General features: G+C 36.4%; 1 protein-coding gene across 1 annotated transcript in view; it reads right to left on the reverse strand.

The window, feature by feature from the left end:
• Nucleotides 1-23,012, reverse strand: part of Enpep (glutamyl aminopeptidase) — an 84,229-nt gene that overhangs the window by 56,182 nt on the left and 5,035 nt on the right. Inside the window, exons 2-4 of the mRNA XM_046458947.2 lie at nt 15,507-15,648; nt 13,357-13,488; nt 750-870 (exon numbers count right to left, since the gene is read on the reverse strand). Coding sequence (XP_046314903.1) covers nt 750-870; nt 13,357-13,488; nt 15,507-15,648 — 395 coding nt within the window. The remainder of the gene's footprint in view (nt 1-749; nt 871-13,356; nt 13,489-15,506; nt 15,649-23,012) is intronic.

A 23,012-nucleotide genomic window follows, 5' to 3' on the forward strand; every position in this document is an offset into this window, starting at 1 on the left:
TTTTGCATTGATAATTTATTAAGGAAGGGCAGACAGAAGAGCAAGGAAGCCGATTGTTGGCTGGTTTCTTTTTTTACCGCCTTTCATTTCATCACTACAAGCAACTCTATGGATCTTAAATTTAAAGTTCTGCCAACACCACTCAAGTTTATTAATAAGGTATTTCTGCTATTTATAGAAATGTCATACCTACACTATTCTGTTTACAGTCTGACTTTTGTTTTAAAAGGAAAACATGCCTCCCTCCATATCAGGAAAAAAAAAAAAAAAAGATGTTTCTGGAAGGAGCACCAGCATTTCATTTTAACTGCTGGAGAATCTAGAATTAGTCTTGCACAACAATGGGAAGATTGGAAGCACATGGAACTCTTGCGACATCAATTACCCCTTTTCTTTTCCAGCCCACAGATGTTGGGAAGGCATGTACACTATTGGGATGGATGCTGGTTATTTAAGCTAATCTGGTTTGCTGTTTCTGTTCCATCATTAATAAGCTCTGCAGTTCAATGCACATACTTTTATTTTTGATCATTTTTATTTGTAAATAAACACTGTACATAGATCCAAACAGAGTACATACATTATTTTTGGAAGAATCCAGAATGGATGTCTCAACATCTAATTAATCTCACACACACATATAGAACGCATATAAGAAAAGGACTTAGGGATGATAGTTAATTAGATGCAATGAATCAACTCAGGTAAAAACAAAGGCAATATTAAAAATAGGAAAAAATAATTCTTACCTAATTTAGGAAGAGAATAATTGATAGCAAAGTAGTCTTCAAAATAATCAAATATAATTTTAGTTATGTTTGCAGCATACTCAGCTGTGTGCTTTTGCTCTGGCTGGACATAAATAGTGAGCTAACAAAATACAAAAAAAATCAGTGATAATTATACATTTGATAAAACACAAATAAACTATAGTATGTAATATAGTCAAAAGGGCTTTGGAGTCAGATAAATCTAATTTGAATCCCAGTTCTGTTTCATACTAGCTGTGTGATTGTGGACAAATCACTTCACCAGTGTGTGAAAGGTCCACATAAATTGTATCACTCATTGAGCAACTTTAGTGACTGGAAATAGTGTAAGACACCACATGCATGGTGGCACATGCCTATAATCCCAGTGGCTCTGGAGGCTGAGGCAGGAAGATCGAGAGTTCAAAGCTGGTCTCAGCAACTTACGGAGGCCCTAAGCAACTAAGTGAGACCCTGTCTCTAAATAAAATACAAAAAAGGGCTAGGAATGTGGCTCAGTGGTTAAGTGCCCCTAAGTTCAATCCCTGGTACTCAAAACAAAAAAGTGTAAGATGCAATGGTTCAAAACATTAAAAGATGTTATTACTTTTTCTATCTATAAATATATTTTCTTCTTAAATTCTATGCATCTATTCAACCTCAAACCACCCACTAATCTGTCTTCTGTCTCTGCTTTTGTCTGCATATGTGTAGATTGTCTTTCACGAAATGAATTCCTGTGATTTTTATTCTCATCTAAAAAGCCCCTAAACACATGTTTCTCCTTGTGCTATTCTATCCAGCTTTTCCACATCATCTTTTCTTTATTTCAACTATTCTGTTCCCAGAGCCTAAAATATAATGATCCAAAATTTTCCTGAAAGGGAGTCATCTTCAAAAGCTACATCAACTCTCTAATTTGCTAGGGTATTACTTCTTGCTGCTATGACAAGATTTATCAATCAAACCAAGCATAATTTCCCCCAATTCTAAGTTTGTATGATTTTTTAAAAAAAATCAAGAATCTTCTTAATCATAATGTTATGCAAGTAGATGTGGTTCCTAGATATCAGGTTTATGTGCAAGAATATCACAGGTGTTCAGAGTTTCTCTGTATGCAAAAAAGAAAAAGGTGCTTCAGACAGAGTCTGAAGTCTCTAGCTAAAGTCAGCTAGAATCGGCTGAAGGTTTGTGAGAAGTTCAAGTGAAATATGCATACTCACCCCAAGGCCTGATCAAAAACCCTCAGGGAAAGCAAAAGATATACCTAGTAAATTCAAAGCCACTGACCTAACCAGAACAGATGACTCAAGGTTTAACAAAAGAATAAAAGAAAAAAAAAAGATGCCTATTCTCTTCTTTTACTATTTATAGAAAATTGCTGGTTTTGGTGTTCATGACAGCACACATCTTTAATCATCTTTCCTCAGCAGTGAAGAACAGTAGAAAGATCCAATGAGATAAAGGACAAATTCTTAAATCATCAGCACTGGCTCATGATTCTCATATGCACCAGGTGACATTCTTGCCTGATTTGGAAAAATAAATATATGCTCAAGAACAACACAACTCATCTCAACATTCTTTGATGTTTTTTTAACTTTTCAAAAATGATGAGTAACCCATTTTCTCCCTGCCCTTCTGTCCTTTCAGTGAATAGTGACATGAGTTTTCCAAGCAGTTATGTGAAACTGAGGATCCAATGGTGCTCACTGAATGAAACAAAGGTAATAGGGCAACCGACCATATGAAACTAAAGCCAGCGGGATCACACAGGATTGCCACGTTGTCCATCTAGAGTCTCACAGTCTTCTCTCTGTGAACCAACTAGTGTGATCAAACTTTCTCAGATTTTCTGCCGTGTCTATTCTCTACCATTAAACACATAAGAAGGTAGCAGGTCCTCTTGATTCACTCCATCACACACACTATGTGCTTCTGTGGTGTGCACAATGATGGGGAGTTAAAGAGGGTTGACAAAGAGGAGGAATGGACAACCATGAGGCCTCCTGCCCTAGGCGACTGGAAGAGAGACTCCATGTGTTCTTAGAGGTCATGTTTTCTCATTTCCCACAATGGTTCATGGGCTCCTTTGAAGTAGCACGCTTCTGAAACAATAAAATTCACTTTTTCTTCCTCTATATTTTTTCCAGTATTGATGGTGACAGGAGAAGAAATGAGGTTTCTTTAGATAAGATTGGTATCGATGTAGAGTCAATCCAAATCAAAGCAGGTCCTTTCTCTTCTGTTTCTGAGAAACCCTGCCCCACAGAAGAATGCTCCCTCTTTGCAGCCAAACCAGTCTGCAGATTATCTGTGATCTATGACCTTTCAAAGCGAGGCTGTAGATCATACTTTATGACCACTGTTAGAGCGACTGAACTGCGCAATCACAGGTTATATAGATATGGCCCATTAATTTTGTAATGAGCCAACACTGTCTGTCACTTGAAGCTCCCAAATAGCGTGTGTTGGGGGAGGAGCGTTGAACTGCAGAATCTCTGTGATTTCTGGATTTGGGGCGTTAGAAAGCATCTACCCTCCTCTGCCAACACCTTTGCTCCCCCTCTGTGTGCTTTTCCTGCTCTCTGACCTTGTCTTCAACATAAACTCCATTCACATCCCTCTCTCCTTTCTCTGGCCCTTGGTAAAGGTGTTAACTCTCTATCATCTGCTAAGTCTCAGCATTCTGTGCAGGACAAAGTGCAGTAAATAACCTCTGAATCGTCATCACTTTTCAATAATAATTTCCCTCTTTCTAATCCACATATTTGCTTTACCGAGATGACATTTTCAAAAGTGAATGACTAGGGCTGGGGTTGTAGCTCAGTGGTAGAGTGCTTGTCTAGTAAGTGTGAGGCCCTGGGCTCCATCCTCAGCACCACAAAAATATAAATAAATAAAATAAAGGTAGAGTATCTATCTACAACTTAAAAAATATATATATTTTGAAAAAAGTGTATGACTAGCCATGCCTTTATTATTCAAGGTCTTTATTAAAGGTTAAATATAAAGTTTGCAACCTTTATATATAAATATGAACATAAGGTTTGTAAACTTCATACATAAATGTAAGATTTATAAGGCTTTAAGGACCTAACTTTTATGCGCGTATTTAATTTTTAAAAAAGAGTAAGATTTCTAAGCAAATTATACTACCTGGATATACCTCCACCAGAAACTATTAGTCATATCTCAAAACACTGAATCCATTGCACAAATGTTAGTGGTGAAAGTCTGGGCTTTCTAAAGTCTAGATTCAGTTGATTCTTTTTTGGGGAGGCACCATGCACTGGCTTTGCAATTATTGTTGTGCTTTTCCTTTAACCTATTGGAACTTATTATAAAGTAGGCTTTTAGAGTTTTTAATATTATCTGTTTCATTCAAATGTGTCCAGTAGTTTCAGAGATGGGACGTGAGTCCTGATTGATTCCTGGTTGATCATTGTCACTCCCTTTATGTGTCCCTTGAGGTCAACTTTTCTTAGAACAATGTAATAAGACCACGTGCCATCTTTACAGTCAGTGATGATTATTTATGTCTCTGCCACCAAAATCAAGTACAAAGCTTAACAATGGAACTATTATGATTTCTTGCTAGTCTTATTTAGCACCTAAATTGTTTTAGGTACTGTGAAAAGCATTTCCCATGCAATGTTTCTTTCATCAATTCTATGAATCTGGTCCTGTTAATGATAATGGAACATAATGTTTTATATCATCCATGCTCACTTCCCTCAGTCCTTTCTCAGGTTCACAATTCCTTAGCCATGACCTTAAAACACAGAGCTCTGAAAACCAAAAGCTTTTGTTGTCTTTAAACAAATTAATATGGAGTTTTAAAAAAAATTTTATTTGTTCCTTTTAGTTCTACATGACAATAGAATGTATTTTGACATCATACATACATGGAGTATAATTTCTCATTTCCATGGCTGAACAGGATGTGGAGGTACCGTGGTGTGTATTCATATATGAACATAGAAAAGTGTTGTCCAATTCATTCTATTGTCTTTTCCTAGGATTTTTTTTTTTTTTTTTTTAACGATCTTTATTTTTTTTCCTGCTATTAAAATACAGGCAGAAACATCACTGTGTGCTTATAAGATGCTACCCCAGATGCCACTGCAGTGACAGTATTTGAACATATAATTTTACACAAATCCAAAAACTTAGGAATTCCAACACACAACTGGTTGTAAGGGTTTAGATAAGGATTGTAAGCCTCTATTTAAATTTTCAGGGTTTGAAGGAGATTTAAAAATACACTTCCTGGGCTGGGGATGTGGCCCAAGCGGTAATGCGCTCGCCTGGCATGTGCGGGGCGCTGGGTTCGATCCTCAGCACCACATAAAATAAAGATGTTGTGTCCACCGAAAACTGAAAAATGAATATTAAAAAATTCTCTCTCTCTCTCTCTCTCTCTCTCTCTCTCTCTCTTTCCCTCTCTTAAAAAAAAATACACTTCCTAACAGGTTTGGTGGTGCACGCCTGTAATCCCTCTGGCTTGGGAGGCTGAGGCAGGAGGATTGCAAGTTTAAAGCTAGCCTCAGCAACTTAGCAAGGTCCTAAGCAACTTAGTGAAATCCTGTTTCAAAATAAAAAATAAAGGCCTGGAGATGTGGCTCAGTGTTTAAGCACCCCTGGGTTCAATCCTTGGTACCAAATAAATGAACAGATAATAAATAAAAGTAAACTTCCTCATTGTATGCATGGAGAAAATGAAGTCCAAAGCACACTGACATTAGAATTCAGAACAAGGTTCATTTTTCTACATCATACTTTCTCACTACTCATCAGATTGAAATCTAACTCTCCTGGCTACAAAATAGAGATAGTAATGATAATAGTGTCATAGAAATATTGCAAGGATTAAATAAGATAATGCAAACACAGCAATTGACACATAATGATTCTAAAAATATGTCCATAAACAGTGTTAATATCACTAAAGATAACACACTGAATTATTGGCCTTTGTGATTTTCTTGTCTGCACTTCCTTATATGTGAGTGATCTCACAGGGTACCCACATTGCCAATGGCACTGCCACAGAATGGAGGGCGGAAAGGCAAAACTTACTTTTTGGACATCCAAAGTAGGTTCTTGGTGCTCACACTATAAATTTTGAAGCGAAACCTTTTGATTTGCAAGAACCTTGTTTGGAAAAGTTTTTAGCAATAAAAACTGAAAGCCAGAAAAAAAAATAAACCAGAGTTTTTGCTGTAATCATAGATTGGAGAGAGAATGGAGAGACATTGAGATTCTACTGTCTTAAAAGACTAGATGAAATTTACCTGGGTCAGGGAGAGGAAGAAAGGCTGGTGGAGCAAGACTCTGGAAGGTTGTGTTGAGGTCTGAGATGAGGTCCTTAAACTTGGAAAGACCACATGAAAGAATCCATTTTGCAAGCCTCTACTGCTGCCATAACCGGGGACAGAAGCCAGGCCTGCAGGGTTCTAGCTGGGAGCACTGCAGGTCAGTTGTGCCCTGTCTTTATTGTTCTTGTCTATTGATCATCTTCTGATAAGAGTGGGGATGTGGCTCAATGGTTAAGCACCCCTGGGTTCAATCCCTGGTAACAAATAAAATAAAAATGGTGTGTGCAACAACTATCTAGCTACAACTTAACTTTTTAAACTTATTTTTTTTAACAGAAAAAGTAATGACCTCAGGTCAAGATGATGCAGTAAAAATTAATGCTTTGATGGATCCCCTCTGCTCCTAGCACTCAGAAATGATTGGTAAGTTATAAAAATCGGAACCCCACCAGACCTATCAGGACTTGCAACAATATGAATACCTGTATGGAGTCAATATAAATACAAAAAAGTGGGCAGAATGAAATTATGGGCTTATTAGGCTCTGATGTTGAATGAATTGATCACCTGGTAGGGGTGGGGGTGGGACAAAGGTCATGTTTTGGAAATCATGTTTTTAAACTCTAATTACTATTTCTGATTGTTTCTGCATCACTTTTTGTATTTATTTTAAAATGAGCACATCTTCTTGAATCTTTGAACTTACTAATTAAAGGTTACAGGTGTATGAATACTTAATTGTTATGGCTTTTAAAAAATTCTCTCTTATTTCTCCAATTATTGCAATTCACTCCCACTATGTTTCTATTTGTCTCAGACTTTCTCTTTCCTGTTGCTTGTTTTCATATACTGTGTGTCTTAGGCTGTCTGTTCAGCTCTAAAAATGTAGGACCATGCACCTGGTGTGGGTTTCCTCTGATGTTACATTTCAGTAGATTTAAGTAGGTTGATTTTCCTGTAATTCTCTCTGAAGTAGGAAATCATACTGAGAGCATTTTGTTCTGTGATGTCAACTATTAGATTTTAGTTTAGAGTGAGTGGGTAGGGAGCCAGGGGAGAACCTCCAGATGCCAAGGAAGAGGAATTTACTCTGAAGCACTAACATTCACACTGGAGGCTTCAAACTTCTCCCTTGAACTTTTGTTCAACTGTTGAAGGGCACAGTCCCACAGATTTTTGCAGGAGAGAACATTCTGGTTGCTTGTCTTTGATTGGAAGGGGTAGAGGGCTGGAAATGTGCTTTCAGTGAGAGCATCTGCCTAGCGTGCATGAGGCCCTAGGTTTGACCCCCAGCCCTGAGAAAAGAGGTGGGTAGGTGTGGTGGAAGAAAGAGAAAGGGGTACCTAGTGGCTTTAGTTTTACATTTTAATTTTCTTGGAATTCTGACTCAGAGCATCTGGGAAGTTTCAAAAGGAAGTTTGGCTTCTATTACTCTCTTGTTAAATTAATGATGAGAAAGTAATATATCATGACAATATTAGCATTGTTCCTCTTCCAAACGATGAAAAGCTTCACTGATTTACGACAGAATGCTATGCTCTCACTTATCATAGAACCATTTAAGAAAGATTTACTACTTACAGGACTTTCGGGGATCTTTCACCAAATTCTATTTTCCAATTATGCACTCTAAATCTTTTGTGTAAAATCCATCCTTAGAACCCAGCTAGCTGAATGGTACAGGTTCAATGACTCACTCAACTAGTAGAGCTACCTTACAAGGAAACATCCTTGGTCAGAGTGATATTGGAAATTCAAGCTCAACGACATTATTAGAAAATAACTTCAAGACACTGAGGCCCAGAGATCGGGAGGAAAGTCCTGTCCCGCACCCAGAGACACAGAGATATGTGGTGAGCCTCCCTGCACTGGGGTTCATTATTCAGCAAAGCGTGGCTCCACAGCCCAACATCAGGGTACATATAGGCTTGCGGCTGCCACCACCACTGGGAGGGACATCACCGCTTGTATCAAGGGACAACAATAAGGACCTGGTAAGATATCACCAAGATCCCTGTGGGCCTGGCTGCACCAAAGGTATCTCTACTAGGGGTGCTAATAATTATCCTGTTGCTGAGGTAACAGGGAGTCTTGCATGGGGTTGCCTCTCTCTTGTTCCTCCTACTAACAGCCACCTTTTTATGATTACCCTCTCATTAGTCATACAATTTAATATCTCCATATTCTAACATTCTACCTCATAAACATCTCAGCCAACCACCCAGGCCCCCTTCTATCATTAGAAACTGTAAACCGTTATGCAAACCTATTGACTATAAGGTAGAAGATAACCGAACTCATCATTTCTAATTATAGTGACAAAACTGTAATGTAAAAATAGAAGCTAACCAATATATGGCTGCTCGTTGGGTACATTGAGTGCTGTAATATTGATCTCTCCCTTAAAAGTGAGGTATTGGTAACCTATAGGCATACTATAAGACAATAGGGCAGAAGCTGTAATACCTCAAATCCATACTCAAGTGAGGAAGACACATAGACATCATGAAAAAACAAGGGAGGAAAGTGCCCCAAACAAACCAAGACACTACAACAATAGAGTCCATAGATAGTGCAGTAGGTGAAATGTCAGAGAAAGAGTTCAGAATATACATAACTAAAATGATTTGGGAATTGAAGAACGACCTAAGTGAGTAGATGCAGGCAAAAGTTGATCACTCCAACAAAGAGATAAGAGAACAAATTCAAGTTGCAGGAGATTACTTAAAGAAAGAGATAGAGATACTGAAAAAAAAAAAAAAACAGAAATCCTCAAAATGAAAGAAACAATAAGCCAATTTAAAAAACTCCATAATTTATAGCATCACCAACAGACTAGATCACTTGGAAGTCAGGAACTTAGACAATGAAGACAAAACATACAATTTTGAAAATAAAGTTGACCTCACAGTGAAGATAGTAAGAAAACATGAACAAAATATCCAAGAATTATGAGATACCATTAAAAGACCAAATTTAAGATTGATTGGGATAGAGGAAGGTTCCAAGATTCAAACCAAAGGAATGCACAATCTCTTCAATGAAATAATAGCAGAAAATTTCCCAAGCATGAAGAATGAACTGGAAAATCAAATACAAGAGGCCTACAGGACACCAAATGTACAAAATTACAACAGTTCTACACCAAGACACTGTTAGAGTCTGTAAACAAGTCAGGATGGTGCCTGGCATTTTGCCAGAGGGAGTGGTTTGTGAAATAACGCCAGCGAGCCATTAAGTGTGGAGATTCCTTATTGGTTGACTGCTGTATCTAGTTTTGTTAATTAAGATAAGCTGTGTGGAATGTATATATACCCCTCCTGTCCTACAATAAACGGCTCCCACTCCTGCTGTATCAATGTACACAAGTTGTTCGTCACCCCCCGGTTATTTTGCTGCAGCCGGACTGCGGCAAGACACATTATAATGAAAATGCCTAGCCTACAGAATAAGGATAGAATTTTAAAGCCTGCAAGAGAGAAAAATCAGATTACCTATAAGGGAAGACCAATTTGTATCTCAGCAGATTTTTCAACCCAGACTCTCAAAGCCAGGAGAGCCTGGAACAACATATACCAAGCTATGAAAGAAAATGGATGCCAACCAACAATCTTATATCCAGCAAAATTAAACTTCAAATTTAATGATGAAATAAAAATCTTCCATGATAAACAAAAGCTAAAAGAATTTACAGCAAGAAAGTCTGCACTACAGAACATTCTTGGCAAAATATTCCATGAGGAGGAAATAAAAAACAACAATGAAAATCTGCAAAGGGAAGAACTACAATAAGGGAAAAGCCAACCAAAGGAGAAACCAAGTCAAGCTAAATATAAAAAATTTAAAAAATGAGCTGTAATATGATTCATGTCTCTTAATAACTATAATATCATCTAATTTTTAAGCTTTTGTTTATTTCATATTATTTTGTTTTCCATTTCTCTTCACAAAGTTACACAAATATGTTCTTTAAAAGTTTTAGCATTGTATACATTATATTTTAACATATAATTAATTTGGTATGTGAATTCCCTGTGATATGAGATGAGGTATATTTTACTCTCTTATAATTAAAAATCATTATTCAAGATTCAAGCATGAAAAAGCTTAATCAGAGTAAAAATTGTTTAATAAGGTATTTATAAAGGTAAGGGAGAGGTTTAGAGAAACTAACAAATTTTGTGAAGCACCTTTCCTTTTGTAAAATTGGAAAGGTGAGAGGTGAAATAAGAGAGAGCCATTATGAAAAATTTGTAGGAGAAGGTGACTTAACTGAAGTTATTCCCACCAAAGCATGTAGAAAACAATTTACAGTCTAATAGAGTCTTATAGGGAGGAATAAAACTCCTTGCTCTACTCTTGTATATTTTAAGTACATCTCTTTGGTGTCCCTTTCTGATGGAACTCAACAAGAAACCACATAACAAGAGGACTTATCATGCAGCCTACAGCATATGTCTCACCAAAAGGTGAAAGATGAAGAAAGGAGCCAATATGGCAGTCATTGGTTACATGAGGCTACTGAGATTTGAAATGTGTCTAGTCTGAATTGAGGTGTGCTATGTGTTAAATACACATTAGATTCCAAAGACTTACTGGAACAAAGAAAATGAACATGAAATACTTTACTTATCTTACTAACAATTATTTTCTTTGCAAATTATGTTGGTAATCCATTGGTTTATTTTTTATTTTTTTTTACATATATTATTTATTTATTTTGAGAAAGTGAAAATAAGTTGTTTTTTTTTTTCACAACAAAACCTAAAATAACTCTAGAAGGACTAAAGATTCAAATTTATATCAGAGAAAATATTCGGCATTTGTTTTTTTTTTTTTGGATTGGCTAACTTCACTTATGAAAATGTATTAAAATTAATTTCTCTATTTGCTTAAAAAAAAGAAATAAAGGAGCACAAGCTAACATATTCTGTATCTTGACAGTAGTACTATATATCCATATATATGTTGTCATTTTTTATATTTGTGTTATCAAAATTCATATAACTATAAAACTAAACAGGATAAATTTACCATATATAAATTATATCTCAACAAACATGATTTTAAAAAGAAATCTAGTTCATGAAGTATTTTAACAGTATTGGGCACATACTAACCACCTGATAATAATGGTTGTTATTATGATTCATTAAAACAACCAGCATCAAGATGTTTCATAGTGGGGTAGAGAGGGAGAGCATGGGAGGAATAGAAAAACTCTAGATAGGGCAAAAGGTGGCATGGGAAGGGAGGGGGCAGGGGGTTAGAACTGATGGTGGAATGTGATGGTCATCATTATCCAAAGTACATATATGAAGACACAAATGGTGTGAATATACTTGTACATAATCAGAGATATGAAAAGTTGTGCTCTATATATGTAATATGAATTGTAATACATTTTCCATTGTCATATATAACAAATAAGAATAAAAAATAAAATAAATAAATAAAAAAGAAAAGAAAGGAACTTCAAGAATAATATCATCTGCTGATTGGCTGTTGCATTATTATTATTATTATTATTATTATTATTATTATTATTATTTGGTACTGGAGATTGAAATCAGGGGTGCTTAACCACCGTCGAGCCATTCCCTAGCCCTTTTTTTGTGTTTATTTAGAGATAGGGTCTCACTGAGTTGCTTAGTGCATCGCTCTTACCCAGGCGAGCTTTGAACTGGTGATCCTCCTGAGTCGCTGGGATTACAGGTGTGTGCCATGGTGCCCAGCTGCATTGTTCTCATTTATGAAATTATATGATTAGTAGAACCTACTGGAATCTTTTCTACTTTGGCTTGGTGTTTCTACCCAAAATAGAAAAACTTGCCTAGAAGTAATTGTAATTTTAAAAAAATTGGTGTGAGAAACACCTGCACCGCATAAAAAACAATGATGCAATTGAATTGTGGGGTATGAGGAAAGCACATTCAGACAAAATTCCATGTTTGCTATGAGATTGAAAGGGGGGGCGGAGCTTGATGGATGTACTCAACTCTGCCTTTAACAAGAGGAATGCATTGACTGTACTCATTTCAACCTAGAAAAAACAACTTCCTCTTTCTGATGCCATTTTTTTCCATATCTAATATTATCTGTTTGCCACTGGTAGTCCCCTTCACCATGACTGAAGTTCACATCGAAGCAACATATATGGCAAGGAAAACACAAAGATGAATGAGTCATGATGTGTAGCCCCTCTGAAAGGTCTTTGGACATTCCGTACTCACTGAAATATGGATAGAGTACAGGTAGCCATCTGGAAACCCAGGTTTGGCATATGTCAATGTCCATCCTTCTATACCAAAATAAAGTTAAATTTCCCCAGGAGCTAATTTCACAGGAAATAAAGGACCTATCTCTTCCCTTCCAATGACTGGTGAAAAGGTAAGATATTTTTAGAACATTACATCTCAGAAGGCTCATCAGGATACAGTATTTGGGGTAAAAAATGGAATTTGAGTCTCTGACACTTATCAGTTGAATCATGAACAAATTACTTGCACTCATTAAGCTTTAGTTTCCCATCCGTATAATGGGGTGGTGGTCCTCCCTTTTTAAATAATACTGCAAATATTTCATAAGTTCATACGCACACGTATAAAACCGATGGCACAAAATTGGGTTAACGTGCTTTGTAGAGGAAGTAAGTGTTCAGAGCATAAGCCAAATGGGGGCCTCCAAAATGAGAAAAAAATGGGTAAAATTATTTGATTTTTCAAAAGGAAATTATTAAAGTAGATATCCTCATTAAAAAAAAAAAGATTGCTTATGTTTTCTCACACTTTTAAAAAGTATGTTTGACACTTTGGTGCTGTCCTATTTTAAGTCACACATGTAGAAATGGCCCCAGCTTCTCAGTGCTTGGTTACTGGAAGGACAGTTGGCTCTCTCTTTTCTCTTCCTCTCTCCCTGGAGTCTCTCTTCCTGGGACCTCACCCAGGGGGCACTAAGCCATTTTATTAAATTGAATATGCACAGATATTTAAATACATTTATGCTGGTGTACTTGGGATCCAGATTTTGATTCATTGTGAATTTTCCCCTTAACATAATTCAAGGCCATACATATCTGTGTCTCTCCTATTTGTTTACTTTCTGTCTGTGGCTTTTCAGCTTATATTTTTCTATATTGCTTGATATATTTTCAAGTTCACAGACCCTGATGTCTGATGGAGTTTTCTGGCCTATTATGCAGAAAACAAACCAATATCTATTCAAAAATGTAGAAAACTAACTACAAATTCACAGGTGGTAAATATTTAAAATATAATGGAACTCACAGGTTTTCCACTTTCTGACATTTTTGTTATGGAGGCAAATTGATGTACAGCAAAGCACACCAGGTAAGTGCTCATGGGAACAGACTTCTGAAAAGTTGTTCGCATCCATTGGTCATCCACTGACTCTGTTATCTATAGAATACAAAAGATAATTTTTCATTTATCAAGAGATCAATCATGTCCAAGACAAACAAATGGTGACCACCCCCAGCTCTTCTCTCTACTCAGGAGCTTGCCAAAGCTCAGAAGTAAAAATTTTTGTGGTGATGTTGAAAAGACTAAAGGAAAATTTACATTATTTTAAGTATTGTGAAAGAGTAACTGAATTATATGCCATATTGGGTTTCTCTAGGAAAAACAGAATTTGGACTATGATGTCAATTGGATGAGAGTTTATCTTTCTACACTAAACAACAATCCTCACCATAATATTTTAGGGGGTATTTTGATCTGTTAATAAAGGATAGGCCAGTGTTTAATATTGTCAGGGAGAAAGAACTTAGTAAATGTTTGCTGACTTGAGTACATGCAGGAGGGGAATCACTCTATCAAGAATAAATGAATGGTGGCTTCTCTTCTCCACTTCTAGTTGTCTACATAGAAGACCCAAGGTATAGCCTCTAAAGTCAGTGCCTTGGTTACCATGGACAGAGAGAAGGATTCCAGTGCTTGACATACTCCTTCTCTGTCTGGGTTTTTTTTTCCACACCAGCTCTGCAGTCCTCCCTGTCAATCATGAATCCTAATACTTCAACAATGAATGCTTTCTCAATTCTTGGTACCATTGTTTAAATGCTTCCACTTCCTCTTATAGCTTCTATCTAAGTGGGAAGCTTTACAAAGAGATTAAATGAGGGAGGCTGAACTAGAATTGATATATGATTGACATTACGTGTATGTGCTTATATAAAAGTGCTGGGGTTCCAGTAAGGTAGTTACTCCACGATGAAAGACTAATAGTATTAGTGTTGATCTCCTAATGACCTGAAAATTTTCCCTTTTCCAGCTCTATTGTCTGGATCTAGAAGAAGGTCAAGAAATATAACTCTGTGAAATGAAAGGTAATGTGGGGAGACTGTGAGCAGAGACTGGTAAGTTTGCTTTCCCCCTCCCATACTCTTCCCTCATTCATGCCAAGACATTCTGATGATGCTGTACCCTGAACCCATCTTCTGGGTCAATGTGTCACACTTTAACTTTATTCTTTCCTCTCTCTTCTCCAACCAAAACTTAATTTCTCATGTGCCTGATACCAAAAGAAATCAAGTTTAGAAGCTAGTTCACATGGAGGCATGGATGGCTGACGACAGTTTACATTTTAACTCTCTAATGTTTTTGTTTTGTGTTTGTCTTTTCAAGGGATATTTTATTATCAAAAGAGAAGAATTTCAGTGATGACATTTCAGGCAGTGAATCAGAAAGATCAGAGGTATAATTTCAGCCTCAGTGTCCTTCTGGTACTAAATAAATGATAATTATACCTAAAGATGAGACCTACTCTTTGACATGTCAAAGGTATAAAGTATGTTGAACTTCAACTTTGAGGTAATGATATTCTAGTTAACTACATTACCAATTATAGAGGAAAGAGTCTTATGTTAATTAATGATTACACAGGCAGAAATTAGTGTAGCCTGTTATTTATCCAACAGTTGACAAACATTTCCTGTTCTCAAAAAAAATCTACAGGCATGGTCTTTGCTGGAGTTGGCTTCTACAACCCAGTATTTAAGTAAAGATTTTTCACAGTAGTTTTTCGGTGTTTAAAAACTGGGTTTATATTCAGCTGAAAATAAAACTACTGAGTTTTATTTTAGGCCCAGAAATATTTCTAAGCCTGTAATTCCATTAGTTTGTCATGAATTCATCATTATTAGGGGATTTTGTGAGTCGAGCAAAGTCCCAGCCAATGGATGTCTACTGTTTTCTCTCCTGCACAGAAACATGGAGGTGACTTCTTTTCTGGACTGTGATTACTAGAACTCAAAGCAAAAGCGAGTGTTAAAATGTATTCTGAATCTTCTAAACCTACAATGAGTGCACATTTAGTTCTAGAATTTAATGGTTTCTCTTCCATGGCAAATCAGGTATTTTAGCTGATATTATACACACAGACTATCTGCATAAACAGAACATTAAGAAATACTCACCTCCATGGGCATATTTGAAAGTGCCTGATAGTCTTTGGGGTGGATGATGGATATGGTGTAAGTCGCCTTTTTGTTGGGCTCATCAAAACATGGGAAGGATTTCCTGGCATCTGTTGGTTCATGGTCAGTGGCCGCTATGCTCCTTAGAAATAAACACATAGACAGAATACATGCTGCCTCTTTTGACAGACCCTATGTTCTTATTCCTATACAAAAAAAATGATTATAACTATTAAATTTCTTAACACAAGGTTCCATCTAGGAAAATGATCAAATAACTGTCAAAGTCTGTCCTGGAATTTTTAGATTGGCAAATCCATGAAAATCCAGAGACAAACAATTTCCTGTATTTTATTTGAATATTTACACATTTTACAAATCTGTTCAGTGGGCCAAAATAAAATATAATTATGAATCATGACTCTCTCTATCCCAAACTCATTGAGCAACAAAGAGATAAATACAAAGCTAAACTCAAAGGCCTGTTTCTAACTGTCCTAGAGGTAGTGAGCAGCTGTATTCTGTCACAGAGCAGAGGAGTATCTTCCAGCATCTCCAGGTCCAATCCGAATGGCACATTCTGTCTTATTTATGTTATACCACAGACAGAAATCCAGTTTCATTTTCATGCAGAGGCAGTGCTGAGCAATTCCCCAGGTAAAGTAAACTTTGGCCTGATTTAAAACAAATCCACCTATGAGGGCCAGGGATGTAGCTCAGTGGTAGACAGGTGCTTAGCATGAGCAAGGCCATGAGTTCAATCCCCAGCAATTTTTTTTTTAATTTTTAAAAACCCACTTTTGAAAAGATACAGCAACATTCTCTTGTGACTCTAGGCATTTGCCTGTATTCACTAAAATGTTAATGTTTAATATTTCTAGAATTTCAAAATGAAAATATTTTTTTTTGCTGAAAAATCTGCTCAAAATCAATTAAATATACATTTTATACCTGTAAACATATTAAAATAAGGCAACAGTGTTGTGTATTTGCTCACTGGAAAACTAAACAAAGTAAAAAGTATAAAAGAAAGGAAAAGTAAAGCAATGTTGATTTATATTCATTAATAATTTGTAAAAGGAAAATATTTTGTTCTTCAGGATTTTCAGAAGCTAAGGAAAGCCTATCATAAAGAGTACCAATTTAAGTTATCAATCATTCATTTGTCCCACAAATAGGTGTTGTCCCTACACACACACACACACACAAACACATACACATACACATTATTCTAGGTGCTGAGGAAACAACAAAGACTTTATAGATAAGGTCCCTGATATCTTATGAAAAGATAGATACCCAAACAACTCAGTAATTTAGAAGAGCAATGAGAGTTAAACAGAAATAAACCAGGGGAGATGGCCGACAGTGACCCAGGAAAAGTGATGAGCAATTTCTGGTAGAATAATCAAAGGGGAGCTCTTGGAATGAATGATGATGTGCTGAGGTCTGGATAATCACCAAAAAACCAGATAGGTGAAGAATAAGGAAAATGTGTTCTAGCTCAGTGAACAGTGAGTGCCAAGTCCTTCTAGTAAAAAAAGAACCTGGTGCAGTTGAGGAACTGAGAGGTGGTCAGCTGAAACCCAGTGAACCAGGTAATTGGGGCAAAAGAAGAGTTCAGCACAGTCAGATGAGGAGAACAGGCCATGGGAACCCTCTGCATTTTTATTTTGGTTCAAGGATTTATTATATACACTAATTTACCTAAAAAGTAATATGCCATAGGTCAACATCCATCTAGGTAAAATTATAATATTTTTGAATTTTTTCCAAAAGCTATCTGGATCTAAAAAAAATTTCTTGTTAAAAACTTGGCCAAGAAAACTAATCTATACTAAAAATAAATAAAACCAGAAGACTGGCTATCTTTCAGAAGAGTGTTGACTGAAAAAAGGGACTTTTTCAGATGAGTGGACAACTTTGTTTTCATCATAGAGATATAGATAGCAAAGATGGGCATATTTGTCAAAGTTCCTTGAATCGTAATCATTAGATTTGTACATTTCAATGTATTTTATCTAAAATAAGTGTAAATAAATGTTGAACACGATGAAGTACATTTGTATTTTTGCAATGGTATGTGTTAGCAATTTGGAAAACATCCTTCTCCATTTCCTAAGCATGGCAAATGAAAAAAAAAATTTAAGATAATCTTTATGATAGGGCTTCCTTAGCTTCCTTAGCTTAGTAGATTCCTCACTGTTGGGTAAGGGAGTTATATATTTGTAAAGGGAACACTAAACTGCACTCTGTGGGGCTGAATTGTAATTACATGTTTCATTGTGATTTCAATGATTTTAAATACAAGTAAAAAAGGCAGATGATACAGAAATACAGACACATATATGTCCTTGCTTTATCTACTGAGCAAGACTGGAAACAATGACAGGCTTGAAGTAATGAGCACAATTAGTTCCCAGATGACTTTAAAATATCATTCTCTACTGAAAGAAACCAGGGCTCCTTGGAGAAATGGCTTATTCTCGTGCTGGGTCAGGAAAATTCCAAGATGATCTTGGAATATCTAACTGTGCCAAAAAGCCAGGAAATATTCAAAGAATCATGGGAACAAGTTGAAAGGACACAAGAGCCTGCTTGACGTGAGCACCACTGGAAAAACTTGGGAGAATTCGAACATCAAAATAAATAAGGGAATTCATGAATCCATGAATCCTTATTCTGATTTTCAAAACAAATAAATAATTAGGGAGGAAGGAAAGCTCTTTCTTAGTTTGCAAACTCATAATTTTAGTAGGAATAAGGGTCTTACAAAATCGTCAGTGGTAAATTTCATCTCACTCCAGTCAGAATGGCAGTCAACAAGAATACAAATAATAATAAAATGCTGGTAAGGAGGCAGAGAAAAAGGAACACTTTTATACTATTTTGGGGTCATAAAAATAGTACAACCATATGGAAATCAGCATGGGAGTTCTTCAAAAGACTAGGCATGGAACCACGGTATGACACAGCTATAGTATTCCTTGGTATTTACCCTGAAGAAGTAAAGTCATCATACTATAGTGACATGTGCATGTCCATGTTTACAACAGCACAATTCATAAGACCCAAACTACAGAACCATTCTAGGTGTTCATCAATGGATGAATGAATAAAGTAAATGTACACAATGGAGTTTTATTCAGCCATAAAGAAAAATGAAATTATGTGATTATGTAATTTGTAAGAAAATGGATGGAACTTGAGACCATTATGTTAAGTAAAAGAAGCCAAACTCATAAGGTCAAAGATTATATGGTTTCTCTTATATGTGGAAACTGGAGAGGAAAAAGGAAAAAAAGAAGTGATGTTGTGGAAGGTGTTTTGAAAATCAAAGGGAGATCAGTAAAGGAAAGTGACCCCAGGGAGGGAGGGGATGCAGGGAATACTGGGGAATGATATTGGCCAAATTATATTGTCATGTTGTGTGCACGTACATATATGTAACAACAAATTCCACCATTATATACAACTACAATGCACCAGTAAAAAAAAAAAAAAAGAAAACATGGAAAGAGAAGAAAATAAAATCATCAGTGGATGTTCAAACAAGTGGGTAAAAGTTTGATGAGGGATATTTGCATAGTTTCAAAGAATCTTCAGAAAAATTCTTATCAAGGAGGAACTGTCACTTTACAACAGACTCCAGTCAGAATGGCAGTCATCACTGTTGGATTCCATCTTGAGCAAGTGATTAAAGTTAGCATCACAAATAATAGTACAATCAACAGTCTCCTGATGCAATTTCCTGAGAATACAGTGATATTCCTGATGTGTTTAACTCGAATTTTTAAATCCTAAGAGTCAGACGATCTAAAATTAAGTGATATTCTCCAAACAACTCCTATGCTCTTCAAAAATATTGACACTGAGAAAGATAAAGAAGGACTAAGGGACTGTCCTGATTTCCAGGAGTACAAACAGGCATGATGCTAAATGCAATGCATGAGTCAAGGCTGCATTCTGGACCAGAAAAAAAAAATCAATTGGAACATAACTGGGTGGAAATTTGATTATGGACCATGGATTAGATAATTGTATTGTATCAATGTTAAATTTCCTGATTTTGATAACTGTACTGTGATAATGTTAGAGGATGCCACTGTACTTAAGAAATATACAGATATTAAAAGAGAAAGGGAGAGAGCTCTCACTGTATTCTCCAAAGGGCGAGCAGGTGGACAGACAGAGAAAGGGAGGGAGGGAACAGAGGAGGGAAAGTGGGGAAGGAAGAAGAGGGAGATGAAAGGAGAGAGAGAAAAGAAAAGGGACAAGATGTAAATGATTGCTGAATCTGAGTTAAATTATTTATTCTGCAGTAGAATAATTATTGATGAGTTGTGTGGTGTTAACAGTTTGGTAAACTGAAGTTCCTAACATCTTATAGATCATATTGAGTGCAAATGCATCAGAATAAAAACTTGAACACTTTCCCAGAGTGTTAAGTTGTATACAGTGATCCACCAAGCTCCAACCCTATGATAAGTCAGTTGCTTTTTTCTTCTGAATTCTGGAATCTGATTTTTTTTTTTCCAGAAGCAGAGGAAAAGGAAAAGTCACTCCCTGTAAAAATGCTTCAGCTTAATCAATAAGTGAGCTAACTAATTTGGGAAAGGGTGGGGGACTTCATGTGGCAGGGAAAGTGAGGAGGGAGTGGATCATTTTCCAAATAATAGCCATTGTGCAGGTTTCCAAATACTCTATTTTGCCCTTGGGTAGATGCTAGATAAACTCCTAAGGACCTAAGAGAGAGAAGGCTTCTCAGTCCTTTAGTGTTCTCTCTTTAAAGGAGGTTCTGCTTGATAATAGGCAAAATCTGCCTTCTGAAATCAGAGTACTCCTGAGCTTGCACATGGACCTGGGGCAGATCTGGCTTGGTTTATCTTGGTGGTCTTCCCAGCAAATCACAGCAAGTCCAACTCCTTCACAGTGACCTGGATTTACATCAGAGCAGGCAAAGTGACATTCATCAACCAGCAGGGCCACAAAATGGGTATTTTTTTTTCTTTGTTAAAGTGCAGGATCATGTGATTTTAGGGTAAAGCTCTCTTCTAAAACTAAAAATTCTTAAATTCTAATCTTACTTTGATCCCTTAAGTGTGATTCTTAAGCAAGTCACAAAACCTTCCAACTCTTAGTGTCCTGAAACTGTAAAACCTAGTCACCAGAGCATGTCTAGCCTCTTCACAAGGTTAGGGGGACATAGGAGGGGGAAGATCATAGGTAGTAATATATTTGAAACTCCCTTGAAATTTACATGATAGGTTTAGGACACGCCTCATTGTATTTCCTATAAATCTAGAAAGCTAACTATGCTTACTGATATAGCACTTTACATAATCTAAAGTATTTATAATTTATTCATTTGACTAGAATATATATTAGAACAAAATAACTTTATGTGTAAATACTATAGGTGATAAACCATTTTTTAAAATGGCAATCACTTATTTTTCTCATGGATGACTGAATAACCTAAAAGCCTCTATTAATATAGTCAAATTCAATAAACATGACTAAATTTTTAAAAATATTATGCAAACTTGAAGGCAAGGTATATGAGATAGCAATGTAAAGCAACTGTAGATTACAACTTCTCTGGGGAGGTTTGATTCAGTGATTCAAATTTCTTCTTTTAAAAATCTAATGAACTATTTTACAAATTAATGGAAAAGTCTGACTAATAGCACAACACATTTGGAAGTGACTCTTGGGTATGTCCTGAATAGCTATCATGCCAGTCCAATGTGCTGCTGTGAAACCCTTCTCCATAGGGGCCTCTCTGTGTCACATTAAGTCAATTGATAGACCTAGCATGTTAAAAAGAAATTCCTTGTAACTTATTAATTCATCCACAGGAAGAACATCCTTCTGACTTTTCAAAGCACATTAGATCAAGGTAACTCTGGAGAAAGCTGAGGAATAGATCCAAGTCACAGCCTAATTCACTCTGAATCAACTTTAAAAAACAAAACAAAACCAAAAAACTACCTGATCATCTCATAAATCACTTTTTATGAGGAAAAAACCCACTTTTTCCAGTGAACACTCTCAGGCTATGTTCAGCAATTTAATAACTTGAACTAGCAAAATAACTACCAAATCCAGATGAAATCCTTAAGCAAAGGGCTTCTGATGCCAAATGTCTATGCAGACTAAGTAAAGGGTTCCAGAATTGTGTAGGAAACCTCATCAGTCAGTGCAGGATGGCTCATATAGATTTCAGACTTTAGTGTAGCTTTATGGTGATCTGAATAAACCAGTTAATAATTTAATTTCCAATTGCTTGGTTTTTTTTTATTGCTTGACCTTGGATATTCAAGGTCAAGTAAAAATCTTTTTCTGTTATTTCCTCACTTCCAAAAGGAAATTATGAAACCTCTTTAAACAAGTAAACAAAACCTCTCCCCAAGTCTAATTCTTTACTGATAATGGGCAGACTGATAGCATGACATCAGTCTAAGAATATAAGAATAAGCTGAGTACAGTGAAAATTTTAAGATCGAAACTACACATGCTTGAGTATACACCTCTGTACATGAGAATATACCACCTGCCCCACACACTTGACTGTGAGCATCTCACTGATGCTTCCACTCGGAGCCTAAATCTCATTACAAACTTCAGATATATTTATTCAAGTGCTCACTAGTCGTATCTTCTCAGATGTCTGACAGGTCTCCAGCAGGCCTAACACTGAAGTTGGCCTTCCTTCCTAAACCAGTTCTTTTTTCTTCCATTTGCAATATCAACTAAAGACAAGAGCCATCACTCAGATCACATACCTCGGGCATCTGAGACCCATAACATTAGCCCTTCTCCACAGTCAGTTGATCTGGGAATCTTGACTACCTTCCCTCTACTTTCTCCATTGTGTCCTCTTCTCTCTATCCTAAAACCAATATCTGATTGATGCTCATCTCTTTTCAGTACTTCCCAAATACTTAGATGTTGATTTATCTCTTTCCTTCTCCATCTACATCCAAAGAGTCACCAGTTAATTCCTCCTTCACAGTTTCTGTCATAGCTAGCCTTCTTTTTCTTCCCTGCGTGTTTCCCAGAGTTATCTCTAGCTAGCTTCTTCCAATGAGAGACCACAAACTAATGTTCTTACCACCGTTATGAGTTTCTGACTTGGCATCCACCTGCTTTTATCTTCTCATCTCCTTCTGCCTATTAAAATCCCATTTATCAAAACTCAGTTGAAATCCTCCCAATGTTATGAAGGACACCTTGAAAAATCCAAATTAGAAATGACCTGCTCCTCTTTTAAATTCTTCTTGTACTTACTGTCAATTCTAATGATTCTCAGTCACAAAAGTATAAAGATTGCATTCCAAAGTCAAACAAAGATTTGACAAACTGCTCTTCCATTCCATAGCAGGGGAGAAAAGGAGCCAAGGCTAATTTTCCACCCTAAGTGAGAAAATTTCACCAGTGAAAGTGGAACTCATTAATGGGAAATGGGCTGCAGCTTTGTCAATTTCAATTTCAAAGTCTTGG

This window comes from Marmota monax, unplaced genomic scaffold, assembly GCF_021218885.2.
Source record: "Marmota monax isolate L192 unplaced genomic scaffold, Marmota_monax_Labrador192_F-V1.1 WCK01_AAM20220418_F8-fsc00002, whole genome shotgun sequence".
NCBI classification, from domain to species: Eukaryota; Metazoa; Chordata; class Mammalia; order Rodentia; family Sciuridae; genus Marmota; species Marmota monax.